Raw genomic sequence first — 16,712 nt, forward strand, 5'->3', positions numbered from 1 at the left:
GCATGATGGATAGATCACTGCTTGGGGGTCATTTGGCCTAACCCGCTAACATTTTCTGGCTGTGATTCCTTGAGCGTGTCATTTCAACTCCCTTGGTCTCCCTTTACTCAAACTGACCCCAGACTTGTCGAGTGGTTCAGATGGAATACTGGACATTCAGTGTACTGGGAGATATAAACACTGGGAGATGTACAAGGGTGACCTGTCTCAGCATACTGACTCTATCCCTGAGCTGGAACCAATAATAATGCTTCAGGTCCAAAAAGTGGGCGGGCTCCCCTTTATCCCTAGAGAAAGCAACTCTCCAGGATTCCCAGCTGGTCTTCATATTGGCATACCTAAGACAAGGATAAATCATGATCATGACAAGGCAAAATAAATATTTATTAGAAATAGTAAAAGCATTTCTTCATTGGCACTAAAATGTTCTCTATGACTTCTTTCTTAATTTAACACAGAGTTACACACATAACACTAAAATCAAGTATGTGAATTAAAATTTACAAGGATCAGGCACATTCAGTGAGAACAAGGTGACAATTCTATGTTTGGGACCAAGATCACAGTATAAACATGTAAATCAATGCAAAAATCAAGTATGGCTTACAGGCCCGGATGAAGGCCCATTGACCTGGGCCCCGCCCAGAGCAAAAGGCCACAGTTCACCAGGCTTTGAGGAAGGAAAGGAACTTCAATAATACTGGGCTCTCTCAGGCAGGGGCCTTCTAAGAGCTTAATTACTTCACAGTACAACCTCATACCTTCTGCTACAACCCAGAGGGGAAGGTAAGCACCATTTTCATTCCAAACAGATACATCACATGATGTCTAGAATAATAGATTCCTCCTGAGGCAGTTTAGCTCAAGGAAAATTTCTAGCCAAAACCATTATCCAAGCATGGGAGATTCCATGCCTGGAAAATGCCTACCCCTTAAATTACTGAAATGTAAATCATGAAGTTTTAAGATGTCCTTATATGCCCATGGATTCAATGTGGCACGGTATGTGTGTGTGTGTGTGTGTGTGTGTGTGTGTGGTTTGGACACACCTATGTGCACACTTGAGTTTTAAATCTGTCATAGGGACCATTGGGACAATGCAGACTGCCATCATGAATCATCTGAGCAAAACCCCAGCCCTCCCTGACCTAACATATGTGGCAACCACAAAGGCAGACTCAAGTTTACTGAATAACTGTGCTAAAAAAAAAAAACCAGAACAAAACAAAACAAAAAAAACGGAGCTGGGAGAGACCAGGAGTCAGAAACTCCAGCTCCAACAGCTCTGGTATGACTTCCTGCCTGGCTTTAAACAAATCCACTTTCCTTTCTGGGGTGTAGTTTCCAGGTGTAAAATAGGGGAACTGATCTTTTTAAACCAATGATCTCTGCTCTGACTCATTGCTTCCTTTTGCTTTGGTAAACCTACCGAGGCTCAGATGATCTAGGCTGAAAGCTTTTTAAGGGATGAATATCCAGGACAGAAAATGGTCCTGCCAACAAATTCCATTCAGACCCACAGAGAACAGCTCTCCATATGTGTGAGAAGACCAAGATCCCATTACTGATTTCCATTTGCCTCACTTCCCAGGTTTTGTTCAAGTGGGAAATGGAGAGCCATGTGGCTCTGTCCATTCATATCCAAACAAAAACAATTTTGGAATGACCAGACCGTGGCACCATGGATCCAAATGGCTGTACTTCAGATCAGGGCACCTGTTCGGGATGTATGCAAGTAGGGAACTCCAGATATAGGATGCTGATCTCCAGGCTAAAAGGACCTCGAAGTCCATCTGACCGTGATCTTTAACAACATCTCTAAAAAGTTCTGCATAAACATCTCAAATATCTGGAGTAGTTGCTGGATGAATGGAACCAAAATCTTTGTCCTTGAAATTTCCAACCTTTGGCACTGGTTCCGCCCATCCGGAACACACGTGCTCCACCTACCTCCGTGACAACCCTCCTCCCCCAGCCTCCCCTTTCCAGAGGACATGTCAAGTGCCTGCTACCCCTGCCCACACAGGAACTTGACCCGAGTGCGGCTTAGAGCCCTGCTTGGCATCTGCTGGGAATACAGGGGCTGCCGCAGACTTTGCAGGTCTCAGGCTCGCCCTCGACCTCCCCTCTCAGCCCCGGCCCATCAGGGACACAAAGGCCAAGTGTCCACTCACCCAGGGTAGTTGCCACGCAGAGCAGCCCCAAGTGGAGAAATGTCCCCAGAGTGGACTGCTCGGCCTGCGCTCCTCGGTTTACCTCAGCTCAGATCCACTAGCCAACTGCTAAGTTGTCTAAAAGCCAAATTTATTTTTATGCCCTTTAAAATTAAAAATTCATGATTAATATCACTGTAAGTCCACCCTCCAAGATTCCCACATGAATCCTTTTACCAGACACATAAGGCAGAGTAGATTTTCTGGCTGTCTAGGCTCCAGTGATCGGGAACAAGTCTTCTGTCTCCACTGCACCTCTGCCCCAGATGACCTTGTGTAATTTCTGGGGGAGGAAATTGGAGGACGAGGCTCTAAATACAAGCCCTGTGCCTTGGCAAACACTCCTTTCTCACACTCCTTCTCCTCAGCTTCAAAATTCACAGTTAACAAAAATATTAAATGCCAGAGCATTTCAGGTATTTTGTTAAATTCCTCCAACGAGAAATACTGTTGTATAATAGTAACCTCTGAGATTTAAGACCGTATAAACAGAACAGCTGCTATTTCTGTTTCAGATGAAGCCACGATCCCAGCTGGGAGGCATGCGTGACTGCAGGCCCAGGACAAGGACAAGGGCCAAGCTCTTCCCCCAGGTCGCAGCAGCCCACACGGGCCCTGCCTGGCATGTCTCATGTGGACTTTTGTGTGTGTGAAGAAAAGCCTTTTGTCCCTGCTCTGGCCACCCTGAGGCCAAGTATATAATACTTATAGCTGCCCCAAATCCCAAAATCTATTTTAAAACCACATACTTCATCTGAAGTAATTTTCAAAACTGAAATGTCTTTTCTCTATTGAAAATAAAAACCCTGTGTTAATTACTAAAAGTGTCTCTCAGTGTGAGACAGTTCGAGCCTTGCCGTGCCAAGGCTCTCATTCCAAGAGTAGTTTCCTATTCCCTGAAGGGTCCAAAAAGGCATTTCCAGAGCTCAGTCCCCTCCTCCCCCAGGATGTCCCACTGAGTTCAGTCCCCTGTTTGTGCTGGGATGGGATCAAGAATCCCTTCAATTCTGGAGCCCAGTCACAGTAAGGGAGCCGGTGGAATGTGTGGGCCGGGATTGGGGCCGGGGGAGGGGGGGAGCGCGTCAAGGAGATGTTGGCAGGAAGGAAGTTCTGCTCCTCAGGCCTCTGTCCCTTCCCTGCCACGCTTCTCTCCCAGCCAAAATGACCTCCAGTTCGTGAGCCCAGAGACTTCACCCTGGATTTCAGGGACTCCCAGGCTCAGGACTGCCCACCATGGATTTACACAAACTCTTTGCTGAGTAAAAAAAGAAATCCAGGGTGTTTCCCACTCAGACTGACAGCAGCCTCTCTCAGTTCAGTCAGCCGCTCAGCGTGAGGATGCTTTCTGCTTGTAGGCACACAGAGCCAGGCTCCTCCACTCTGCAAAGCCCTCAGCACCAAGTCCAGGGCCAGCCAGCAGCCTCAGATGGCCCATGCCCACACCAGCTCTGCATTCTGCTCCTACACCGAAGTTTCCGGAAATTCATCTATTTCATCAAAGGCGTTCAGGGTGGTTTTGCTGTTGCTCCTGGAAGAATCTTGGATTTTGTTGAAATCTGCTTTCAAAAGAACCCCAAAATCCCTATTTTAGAAAGGCAGCGCTCTGTAACATGGGCTTCCATGTCCCAATGCACCACCTAATTCTTTTTTCACCACCTGATTTTTAAAAGTTATTCCAGGTAGGGTTATAAAATGTCACAGCTGAGGGGCATCTGGGTGGCTCAGTGAGTTAAGCATTTGACTTCAGCTCAGGTCATGAGCTCACGGTTTGTGAGTTTGAGCCCCACATCGGGCTCTGTGCTGACAGCTTGGAGCCTGGAGCCTGCTTCGGATTCTGTCTCCCTCTCTCTCTGCTCCTCCCCCACTCTCACTCTGTCTCTCTCAAAAATAAATAAACATTAAAAAAAAATTTACTGCCACAGCTGAAGGGGACCTGAGAACCAATTTGCTTCAACCCTCCCATTTTGCAGATGGGGAAAATCGGGGCCCTCACACACGATTTGCCTAAGATCACATGGTCAGACAGGTGTGGTGGCCACGCTTTCTGACAGCAACAGTACCTGTCCGTCTTACAGGCCCTGGATCTTCATTGAGGAAGGAGACATGCGTTTTCCATTCAGTCCACTTCACCTCATTGATCCTGCAAGTGTGATAGTCATCCTATTTCTCAACTGCACCTCATTAGGTGCAAACAAATAGCATGGCTTTTGCGGTGCCCTAGACAGCCCTCCTCTGCCCACCCCAGGGATCTGGGACTCCTACCTCACATGGTCATGTCAGCATTTTTAGGGTTTGAAATCTACCCAAGTCCCCATTTTCCCAGGCCTCAAGGGATTGGTCTCCTCCCAGTGTGTGGGGCCCCAAAACTCAGAGAGGTGTCAAGGGGACATCTTTAGACAGCTACAGCTGCTCCTTACTGGTCTATGGGGAAGGAGGGGAGGAGGGCCCAGGCTGAGATATGACAGTGTGAGGAGTAAACTTGTGGAAGTTTAGAAGTTTAGGGTTAAACTAGGGTTAAGGTCTCACTAGGTGAAGGTGGTTAGGGTTCAAACCCCAGTAAGAGTGGGCAGAGTCTAAGGTGCTAGATTATAAATGGAGGCAGTGGTTTGGCTGAAGTTCACATTCAGAGAACATCTCTAGAATGAGGGTGTCAAAATGAGAGACACTTGTTAGGCTAAGGATGACAGCCAGAAACGGTGGTTTCCGCAGTGTGGGATTCTCAGTCAGAGAAGCTGTTTCCGGTAAGGTGATACACAGAGGGCAGTGTGTAAGGTCAGGCAGTCAGACGGGGGTAGGATCGTCAGAAAAGTTGGTCACGGCATGAACAAGCACTTTCTAAAAACCAGACAGCCTGATATCTGTCGAAAGTAGCTGTCTCACTTTCCACTTGCCAGTGACGAAATGTGCCTCGGGTCCCCTGGTGTCACATGAACCCACACAGGATAGAGAGGAAGACAAAGAGTGCCAGGCCAGCAAATGTTTCCTAAACCAGACAGTGTCAGGGAGAGGCCATGGAGGCCCCTGCAGGGGGCAGAGAGGGGAACTGCAACCAGCAGTCTCCTTTCCTCTCCCTTCGGAAGCTGGAGAAACCTCATCCCAGGGCCAGCAACCCCACGAGAGCAAATTCCCTGTTCCGAGGAGGTCAGAACCGACGGTAGCTGTGGTTTGGGAAGCAAGCGGTGGCACCGTTTCTCCAACGTTCACCGCCTCATCTCTCTCTCCCCGCCCAAAGACCACCACCACCCGGGGGCCCCTCTCCCTTTGTTACCGCAGACACAGCCGGAAATCTTCCTCCGCTACCTTACACAGCTCTCCCATCCGGAACCTGCTTCTCAGCCATTCTGGTAACATTTTCTCAAACTCCAGAATCGTCCTGGCTCTCTGGGGACATAAATGAGCCTAAGCACATCAGTGAGGAGCCAGCCCAGGAAGACAGCTCCACAGGGATGTGCACGCATGCGCACGCGCACACGCGCACACAAGTACACGCACACACACCACCAAACAGCCAGCTCTCCCTCCACTGGGCGCTTAACGCATAGATCCTGAGGGTTCGGCTAATCCACAGATTTCAAAAATGAAAAACCAGTAAGTTTGGGGAAAGTGTTCAAATTGCTTTAAACATAACGTAAACAATGTTTCTGGAAGTCGAGCAGCTTCCTAAGTGAAAATGTTAGGATCCTGGGATCCCACAGGGAAGAGAGGGGCAGACATCACGTAGTCCCACCTCCATGCCAGCCTTGGACTACCCCTCAGCAGTTTTCCTGTCAATAATTTGTCAAATCTATCCTGAATATAATCAACGAACCAATTAAGAAGGCCGTAATAATTAGAAACTTCCTGGTCATTGCCCCCAACACCTCAGTTCTGCCTTCTGGGGCCACAGAAGGAAACTGTCCTTCCACAAGTAGCTCTGCAGATATCTGAGGAAACCCTCACCTTCTTGAACTCTAGTTCCAATACCTTCTCTTGTGAGGCACAGGTTCCAGTCCTCTCTCAGGCCTGGTAACCGGTTCTGGACCATCCTGTGGGGTAGTGTCCTCAGTGTATAAGGCCCACAGCGTGTAAGAGGTGGCAGCCAGGGTCGAGGACAGCAGAATTGTCCTAGGCCCTATGCTGCTCCTCTCAATGCAGTCTAAGGTCACAGTTCAACATCCACATATCACGTCATTAACTCTGAGCAGTACATGTCCATAAGCCTGGGTTTGCATCACATGTGCCGCTGTCCAGTCACACTGCCTAGACCCTCTACCCAGGGAACCTGGACTAAGACTTCCTCAAACCTGGCTGATCGCAGAGCGCTTATGCAGATTCCCAGGCCTCCACCCCAGATCCACTGGTAAAGACAGTTGTCAATACCGTGTGCTGAACTTGGTCCCCGTGAAGGCCCCCGTGCCAGGGCCTCTGCCAGGCTCACCTGTAGACGCCAGATGCGCTCACTCTCCTTGGAGACGTTCTCCACGGTCTCTCCCATCAGGGCGATGAGCATGTTGAGGAGGAGGACGAAGGTGAGGATGACGTAGGTGATGAGCAGGAACAGAAAGAGGATGGGGTACTTGGAGTTCTGTTGTATGTTCAGGTCGCCCAGGCCTATAGTGAGCTTAAAGAGTTCCAGCACCGAATCGCTGAAGCTGCCATAGGAGCTACAGTCCTTGTTGTCACTGGAACACTTCTCGATCAATGAAGCCAGGGCTGGGAGGACATAACAGGGTGTTCTCCTCTGGCTCTGTGCCTGGCTAATTACCCAACAAGCTCATGCATACTTGCACGTAGACACATGCCCCCCCCCCCCCCCCCCCCCCCCCCCCCGCCACATACACACTGCAGCCCTACTGCCTCATTCTCTCTGGCCATTTAGATTCCACCTCCAGCCTCAGCTCCCGGAAGCTTCATCAGGCTGGTTCTTTGCCCTGACCTCCTGCAGAAAGCTCTTCCTGCCCAACAAAACAGGCTCCTCTACCCTGCCATTTGGCCCTTGATCACTCACAGACTTGCAGAGTTGTGAATTATAATCCACATGTATCCCTGGTTCCCCAACCAGGCTTTGGACTCCCAACTTCCTATAGCCTGGGCCATCCTCCAAGACTGTAAGGTCCTGAGTCTCTTTCTAATGCTCTGTAGGGAGACCCCCTGGCCAAGACCTGGCTTCTTTCTTCTCTTCTCTCCAACACACCATACTAGTGGCTCATTGTTGGATGGATGGATGGATGGATGGATGGATGGTCAAATTAATGAGTAAATGGATGGATGAATAAATAAACAAGTGAAGGAGGAAATAAATAAGCACATTGTGGTCCAGCAAAGATACCAGAAGATGGGAATGGCTGCCTAATTTCAAATGCCAATGATCCCTCGGCGGGGGGGGGGGGCTGGTGGATGGGAGGAGGAGAACTGGCATGGGAAAATACAATGATATCTTTCTCTGCAGGAGTTGTAAATAAAATAAAAATAAAATCAGGTTGTACAAATGAAGAGATTTTAAGTGGGGCCTCCCTATCTCCAGTCCCCAGCAGACCAGAGGCTCTCATAGATATATCCAAAGTAAACAAGTAACACGATGCGTGGGGCCAAAGGAGGTTATCTCCATGCATTAATTTACTCCTATTTTTCAAAGACCATTGATGAGTCAAATTTCTGCAAACTTTAGTTTTCCTGTTTGTAAAATGGGGCCAAAACCACCTGCCCAGCCTACCTCAGGTTGTGGGGCCACATAACATGCTGGATGTGAATGTGGGTGGCATACCCCACAGTGTGGATGGACAAGAGTGACGGGTCTGCTTCTAAGCCTCAGTTACCTTATGATCAGGGATGATGACTCCCCCTTAGTCGAGATATTGGGAGAAGTAAAAAGACAATGCTTGGAAAATGCTAAGCATGGCAAGTGCTCCACTGGTAGGTGACATAAGTGTTGCTGAGGCTGCTCCTGTGCCTTATCATTTTGACATCTATAGAAGGTGCTTTACAAATGTGGGAGTTCCTATTATTTATAAATCAATTACCTACTCCAAATCCAAGTAAGAACACAATATATACAAACAAGAACTTCAGAACATCATGCAAAATGACCTATAAAGAAAGAAACATGATTCAAGGGTAAGGTTTGAGCACATATTCACTAGACCCTGATCTCCTTACTGCTTCCCCTCACCAGGCCCCTCACCCTAACCATGCCTTCCCTCAGGCTGTCCTCCCTTCCCCTAGACAAATCCCCCTGATGCTCCAAAGTTCAGCTCTAGGCCGACCTCCTCCAAGAAGCCTTCCTTCCCTTCCCTTCCCTTCCTGCTCACCTCCCTCCTCCCTCCTGGAACACAGTCTGTCTCAGTCCCTGATGATTCAGCCTGTATGGGAGCACCTTTCTTCACAGACTCACATCTGAAATCCTCATACTTCCTGGGGGCAGTGGTGTGCTGGAGCCAGCACATACACGCTCGTAAGAGCTGACGGTTACGTTTTCATGAATTTTGTAAGCTGGTGTTTAAACACAACCATTATTAAAAATTAAATCGCATAAGCTTATAATTAAGTAAATTATGTTCAAAACAAAGATAATATTCAACACCCATCACTTAGTTATTTTACAATTACCTATGCTCTTAAGGTTATTTACATCTACAGCAGTCATACGGTGTGCGTGTACTACATAATGTGTTACTGCACATCTCTTCCCGACTCTGTTTGATGATGTCATGTTGGTAGCTGGAAATCAGCCATGGTAGGATTTACACCATGGAAATTGGTAAATGGTACAAATCAGAGACATTATTCTGCTGATTGTCTAGGTCTGGAATTAAGACAATGATAGAGAAAATGTTACGGCAGATTAAACTTCCGAATGTATCCTATCTGTAGCTGCTGTATGGTAAATTACACAATAACATTAATGAAACAGTCTTCCAGCATTTGAAAATGATCATCCGATTCAGCAAATAAGTGGGTCACATCATTGACAAACAAGGGAAGATCCCACATAGGGCTTCATCTCACACCTTCAAATCAAGAAAAATACCAACCAGCATTTATGCTTGCAACAATACTTTTGTCAGTTGCAACCACAGATTGGCAACAGATGGAAGAGCTCAACAAAATCAACAAATCATTCTGCTGGATTCAACTCGCTATGTGGAATTTACAATAAAGAGCATAATTTATTTTATTATTTGTAAATGGTGTACTACTCATCCTTTGCATAGTAAAATTTATAATAAACATAATGTGTGTGTGTGTGTGTGTGTGTGTGTGTGTGTGTGTGTTTCCCAGAGAGCTGGTCGTTAAATATTTACCAGCACACCACTGCCTGGGTGTGAGCACACTTCATAAAGCGTTATTCCTTCCCTGTGTCCAACAAGCCAGGTGTTTTCGGGTCTGGACACTTAAAGCCTGACCAAAGGCAAAGAGAGACAGTGGGGTTTGGGAGAAAGAGCAGAGGCTGGCCCATGAAACAAGGCCCTTTTGTTCTCCAGACCTGTCTCCCCACCTGAAAATGGACATTCTCTGAGGGTTCCCCCGCTGCAGAGCCTGCCTGTCTGCGATGCTCAAAAGCTCCAACGCACCTTCTGGATCATGACGCTGTACATGCCCATGGACTGGAATCCCCGCGTGTAGTAGAGCATGTTGGCCCAGCCCAGGGCCATGGCCAGCACAAGGCAGGCGAGGTACTCTTTGTAGGCAAACAAGTACAAGAAGACAGACAGTATCACAAGCACAGCTTGGACAAAACTGTTCAGGAGACACAGGAGACAAGGGCCTTACTTACTCCTCCTCAGCATACGGGTAGATACTCAAACCCCCAACCTCCCGCACCCTGTGGGCTAATGCCAAAGAGACAGGCGAGGCTGCCCTGGCCCCACTCAACCATGTCTAAAATCCAGCCTTGCAGGAGCCATCAGCAGATGCGAGTCAGAGCCAACAGTGGGCTGGCTGCAGCTGACAGGGACTTGTTAAAAATACAGATCCCCAGGACTCAAGGAGATTCTGGTTCAAAAGCCCTGCAGAGCAGCCCAAGCGGTTGGATATTTTTTAAATCACCCACGTGATTCCACGTGATTTCTGAGCCCCACATAGGTCAGGAAACCACTGGGGTAGACAGGATACAGTGAATAATTGCATTTTTAACAAAAATGACAAAAACTGACCATGTCTATACTTAAAAGCCATTCATAACAAAAGTCTCCCACGACCTACTTTTAAAAATCTTTTTTGGGGTGCCTGGGTGGCTCAGTCGGTTAAGTGTCTGACTTCGGCTCAGGTCGTGATCTCACCGTTTGTGGGTTCAAGCCCTGCGTCAGGGTCTGTGCTGATAGCTCAGAGCCTGGAGCCTGCTTCGGGTTCTGTGTCTCCCTCTCTCTCTCTGACCCTCCCCTGCTCACACACACTCTCTCTCTCAAAAATAAATAAATATTAAAAATAAATAAATAAGTAAAATCTTTTTAAAAGCTATAACACATGCTAAACGATAGATACGCTAAACAGAGACTGGTTGCACAACAAAATGAATATACTTAACGCTGTTGAACTGTACACTTATAATGGTTAAGATGGTAACTTTCATGTTACGTGTATTTTACCACAATTAAAATTATTAGGGTACAATATATAACAAACACACGGGATCAAAATTACTCCTAAACATCGCTAACCATCAGCTATGCAGACATCTGGATAAAAAGCTCTCTTGCTTATAACATCACAGTCTCCACGGTTATAAAATATCTAACTAGCCAAAGTAGGACACAGGCAACCTTGTTTTTCTCATGCAGTGAAAAGCAAATGTTTGGGTAATCGATACATTTTGGACTGAAGTGAGGAAGCGTGTATACACCCTCCTCATCACTGTCAAAGCACCTAGGAAGCAGAAGAGAAGGACAGTGCATCCGTGCCTTTTGTCTGCACTAAAGCCAGTGGCTGTATAAATGAATTCTTCTCTGGAATTATCTTATTTTCTCAAAGGGAAAAAGACTCCCATGTGGCTCCCATCATGGGGCAGTCCTGCACCTGGCCTACCACTCACTGAAGTATCTGGGCACCCCACCTGCCCGCAGGGATGAAGAATTCCATTCGTGCCTCTAGAAGGCAGGTACATAGGTAACAAAACACCTAGGTATTTGGAAACATTGGGCCAAGATTCAAGGTCCTATAGAGACCCAGCTTCCCAAATGCTCAAAAGAGGGGACCTACAGAGCTATAGAGCCAAACATTCTTCGTCCCATGCTGCAAATCCCGCTCCATTCACAGGCAGCAATACCGAATCAGCCTCTGTTCATTTAGAGACAAGGGTCACGTAAGCCTCTGATGTCATCTGCATGTGACCTCGTTCAGAAAGGCTGCTGGGCTGGGTTTTCTGGCTAGGGCCCTAAGGCGGCCAACCCTCCTCTAGCATAAGATGAAGATGACTGGGAGGCTGGGGTTGAGGCTCTGCATGACTCACTTCCATGTTCTGGGCTTTGGTTTTTCATGCTACAGATGAGACTCTATGATTTCTCCAGTGCTTTCCAGCCCTGATCTGCCAGAGTCCGACATGGTAACCTTGGACCCCCACACAACTAGAAGGAACTGGCCCAGACCATCCATCCCTTCATAAAGAAGTAAACAACACTACTAAGCCTCCTCCTGCCTTCTCTGCCCCATCTGCTGCCCAGGGCTCTATGTCAGGGTGAAGTCAGTCATCACTGCAGCCTGATGGTGGGCACTGTGGTAGGGTCTTCTGGTCCTCTCCATGGGCATCCATGGGCCTCTCTTACTAGAGGGGAGAAAGGAGGTCCCTGGCCACGAGACTATGGCAGGATGACTGAGACATGGTGACGTGGGAGGATGGTCATTCCAGAGGACACAGCACCCACGACACAGGACTTGAGCCCTGCCTGTGCGGTGCTGACCAATGGGATAGACCTACTTACAAGACAAAGTGAAACCAGGCATCAGAGAGGATGGACTGCAGATCTGAGGGTCTCAGCAGGAAGATCGCCATGCCCTGAGGCCAAAAAGGAAAGAAAAGTTGCACCCTCTTCATGCCTCTCACTGGAGGATCTGAGGAAGGCAGTGTCTCCCCAGGACTGAGACTCAGTGAGGGGGAGGGTGTGAAGGCCAAGCCGGAGCCCAAGTGAGGGATACGGAAGGGGATCTGTGCTGGCACGCAGAGGCAGCCCCAGGGTAAGCATGGCTGCACCCCCAAACTTCTCACACCTCTCACTACCCCCTTATCCCCACCCAGACTCTGCAAAGCAGTACAGCCACACAGCTCCCTGCCATTCTGCAAATGTGGCCCAGCTTCTAAAATCAACAACACAAGAAACAACGGGTACTGGCGAGGATGTGGACAAAAAGGAACCTTGTGCACTGTTGGTGGAAATACAAGCTCGTGCAGCCACTGTGGAAGACAGCATGGAGGCTCCTCAAAAAGTTAAAAATAGAACTATCCTACAATCCAGTAATTGCGCTACTGGGTGTTTACCCAAAAAATACAAAAACGCTAATTCAAAGGGATACGTGTACCTCAAAGTTTATTGCAGGATTATTTATAATCACCAAACTATGGAAGCAGCCCAAGTGTCCCATGATAGGTGAATGGATAAAGAAAATGCAAGATATATAGCTATATATCACAATAATGGAATATTATTCAGCCATAAAAAAGAATGAAATCTTGCCATTTGAAATGACATGGATGGAGCTAGAGAGTATAAGACTAAGCAAAAGAAGTCAGTCAGAGAAAGCCAAATACCATACGATTTCACTCACATGTGGAATTTAAGAAACAAAACAAACAAGCAAGGAGAAAAAAAAAAAGAGACACACAAAGTGACAAACCAAGAAACAGACTCTTAACTACAGAGAACATACTGATGGTTACTAGAGGGGAGGTGAGTGGGAGAATGGGTGAAATAGGTGATGAAGATTAAGGAGTATACTTATACTGATGAGCACTGAGTAATGTACAGAATTGTTGAATCGCTATATTGTACACCTAAAACTAATAGAACACTATGTTAACTGCACTGAAATCAAAATTAAAAATTTAATTAAAAAAAAAAGACAAAAAAATTATACGGCCTTGCTTTGCCGCCTCTGAGCCTTTTTTGTATGCTGTTCCCCATGCCCACCCTGTAATGGCCTCCTCCCCAGTGTCCTCATGCCCAATCCTACCCTCGCACACTAAAGGCCATCTCTGCTTTCAAGCCTTCCCTCCCTCTCGTATCCCCAGATAAAAGTCATCTCTTTTCCTCTGAGCACTTGTCTGGACCCCACACAGGGCCCTTTTCGTAGCCTATTTTAAAGTGCAGATATTTATGTCTATCTGAAATCCCCTACAAGACTGTGAGCTCAAAGAGAACAAATTCCCTCCCTCCTTATCACCTCCCCCCGGGGCCCCACATACAGAAGGTGTTCAGCATGTATCTATTGATTCACTAGTTAGATGGATGGATTGATAAGTGATCAATTGATAAACAGATGGAAAGATGGAAAATGGATGAAGGATAGAAGGACAGTGGGGAGAAATGCTGTGAATTCAGATGAATGACAGGGTCAGTGACAGGTGACCGAATGTGTGGATGGAGGGACAGGAAGATGGGTCACTGAGTGGCTGGGAGGGTAGATAAATGGCTGATAGATGGGCAGGGGGGTGGAGAGGTGGAAAGTAGGTAGGACAGACCTGCTGATCTATTTATTCTCATTTTGTAACTAAGAAATCCAAAACTTAGAAAAGAAACGCCTCCCCAAAGCCTCTCAGTAGTAAGGCAGAGCAGGCTGGATCAAAGGCAGGCCTGCTGTCACTCTGCCTGCCTTTCAGGCAAGTCCAAACGGGCTCTGCGGCCCACTCACCTCTTTCACAGAAATGCATGTGGCCCAGATGAGCACGAACATCCTTCCCAAGAGCTGCAGCCACCCCATCTTGTGCGTCAGGGCCAAGGGGTGTGGGAGGGCCTGGGAGGAAGGGAAGGAATGGATGGGTGCAGAATGGGGAATGAGGAAGGCAGGGACCATGCACATACACATGCCTAACCCTCAAGTTGAGCCAAAGGCCAGCACGAAGCCTGATCTCTGTAGGGTGTGAGAGAAAGAAGGGCAGCTCCCTACCCCTGCCCCACTCACAGTGGGAGCCCGGAACTCTACAGTGAGGACACAATCTAGTCCATGTTAGCCCCTCACACCTCATGGCATTCGTTCGTTTCAGAACCCATCCGTATCCCGATACTCACAGGACACTCACAGCTGAAACTCTGGGCCCTGTGTAATGAATGGGAAACTGAGCCCCAGAGCGATGGGAAAGCTTGTTCAAAGTGACCTCCCCCTCCTCCCATTTCCTGTGGCCCTCACAGCAGAAACACCCAATCAGCTCTAGATTTAGATGGAGCCTGGGCAGGGTCTGGGTCTCCCAGCTCTCCGGATCTCCCCATAATAGCTAAGCACTGGAGACATATTCAGTTCCCTAGAAACTGTGAAGGATGACACTTGGGGAATGCCATGCAAATGTCTTCGTCATTCTGGGCCTCAGTTTCCCCATCTGCACATGGGACTGCTCCCAGTTCTTGAAGCTCTGACCATCGCACCACCCTCCCTCCAGGCGCAAACGTACCTCCTCCTCCCGGGGGCGGTAGTAGGAAACGAGAGTCAAGGTGATGTTGTAGAAGAAATAAAAGCAGAAGGACAAGAAGAACATGTACTTGGCAAACTTCTTCCACTTCATATGCAGCAGCGTGTGCAGGGGCTCCAGGGTCAGCATCTCATGCCGGTTCTGGGGGTGGAACACCACTACCATTTTCAAAGGGCCTTCATTCCAGAGGGAGCTCTGAGTCAGCACCACCCCTGGCAGAAGGGCCAGTCATTGTGTCCCATGACTGGTTGGTCTGGGAATGTTGGGAAGGTAATTTCTGACTCTGTAGGCTCTTTCCCAGAGCCCCCAGGCAGCGGCCGAACCCCACAGGAGCCAGGTTTCCAGCAGGAGAACCTGCTGCTCAGTGGGAAGCAAGGGCTATGAGGGGGAAGGGCCATGACTGGGGTTATGGCCCCAACTTGGCCCCCTTCACTGTACGACCTTAGGAAAACCCCTGACCCTCCCAGGGCCTCAGTTTCCTCATCCATAAAGTTGATAGCAATCAAACTGCCCTACCTGTCAGGCTGCCATGAGGATTCCAGGGAGACCCCAGACAAAGCAGGCTCTGGGGAGCATGACTTTTGGTAACACGTGGAGGATGAAGATCCAGCCTGCTGCCTCACTTCCCCCAAAAGCCAAAAACCTCTCACTGCTGATCCTCTCTCTTCCCCTCCAGCTTTACAGATCTCCCCCCTCTTGCCTACTCCAGGAAGCCCTCCCTGATTGCTCCAGCTATGCCTTCCCAGAGGGTAAGGGGGTTTTTGGAACCATTAGGGAAGAGGGGGAGAAACAGGATAGATAAGATCAACACCAGTCATCCCACCCTCGCACCCCCACTCTCACACTGCCCAGGCCAAGATTCTGGGCCCAGGAGACCCCCACCACAAAAGTTTACAACCCAAGGTCAGCTGGGAACAGGCAAATACAGCACCTGCCCTACTCCTCCCCTTTCTGTGTCAACTCTGCCTGCTAAGGCAAAAGACTACAGACATGTCCAGCTAGTGGCATGGGTCTTCCCAGTGGCCCCTGAGCCCCCGGCCAGAGGCCAGCCTCCCGCCCCTACTCTTCCCCAGCCCTCCCAGGAGACCCACATCAATGTTGGTGTTGTAGACAATGATTTCCAGCACTGAGTTGTCTGTTGTAGTGTCCACGTTGGTGAGGTCATAGAGGGAGGACGACACAGGCCCATACGCCCAGTCAGTAAACTTCCTGGACAGACTCCGGAGTGGCTTCTCCTTGATCTCACGGCTAAGGATGTACTTCAAGATCTGGGGACAGGAAGAGAAACAGCTGTAGAGGAGGGCTGGGAAGATGCTCCCACCTGGATGGATTGAATCCTGCCCGTGCGTCTGCCACCAAGACCCCTGGGCTCAGCTTTATCTGTGGAATGGGTATGAAACTTGCTGCTCAGTCTGCTTCCAGGGACTGTGAATACCAGGGACGAAAGGTGTGGAGGCCCTTTGCATGATGCAGAAAGCTGCACAATCAGCTCGTAAATCCTCGTACCAGTTGGGGACCCCATTCAGTGAAGAATCTGGGAATTGACAATTCTGAGAACTAATTTCTGTTTGACCCGGATGTGAGAAGATACTAGAAGTTTTTCTGGCTTCCCTATCCCTCAGTCAAGACCATGCCCATTGAGGCTCACTCGCCCACTGACTGTGGGCCAGACAAGGGGTGATACAAGAGTGCCAGCCTGACAGAGAGGCCTCGGAAACCCACTCTCCAGGTAGTGATCCTCAAACCCCACTGCATGGTAGAGTCATGAGGAACACTCAGCAATCCCTTACCACCAGCTGATTCGGTCCGAATCTCTGGAGGGGGGATGCAGAGATCTGTGTTTTGTAAAGCTCCATGGGCAGTTCCAAAGCGCAGGCAAAGTGGAGAGCCACTGCTCTCCAGCTCACTGC

The 16,712-nt window shown here is 48.6% G+C and overlaps 1 protein-coding gene across 1 annotated transcript in view; it reads right to left on the minus strand.

The window, feature by feature from the left end:
* Positions 1-363: 363 nt before the first annotated feature.
* Positions 364-16,712, minus strand: part of TRPV3 (transient receptor potential cation channel subfamily V member 3) — a 33,640-nt gene continuing 17,291 nt past the window's right edge. The window contains exons 8-17 of the mRNA XM_049636817.1: positions 15,894-16,070; positions 14,785-14,943; positions 14,031-14,132; positions 12,107-12,180; positions 9,764-9,929; positions 8,213-8,279; positions 6,631-6,905; positions 5,482-5,594; positions 4,274-4,353; positions 364-3,769 (exon numbers count right to left, since the gene is read on the minus strand). Coding sequence (XP_049492774.1) covers positions 3,675-3,769; positions 4,274-4,353; positions 5,482-5,594; positions 6,631-6,905; positions 8,213-8,279; positions 9,764-9,929; positions 12,107-12,180; positions 14,031-14,132; positions 14,785-14,943; positions 15,894-16,070 — 1,308 coding nt within the window. The 3' untranslated portion in view covers positions 364-3,674. The remainder of the gene's footprint in view (positions 3,770-4,273; positions 4,354-5,481; positions 5,595-6,630; positions 6,906-8,212; positions 8,280-9,763; positions 9,930-12,106; positions 12,181-14,030; positions 14,133-14,784; positions 14,944-15,893; positions 16,071-16,712) is intronic.

This window comes from Panthera uncia, chromosome E1 (genome assembly GCF_023721935.1).
Source record: "Panthera uncia isolate 11264 chromosome E1, Puncia_PCG_1.0, whole genome shotgun sequence".
NCBI lineage: Eukaryota > Metazoa > Chordata > Mammalia > Carnivora > Felidae > Panthera > Panthera uncia.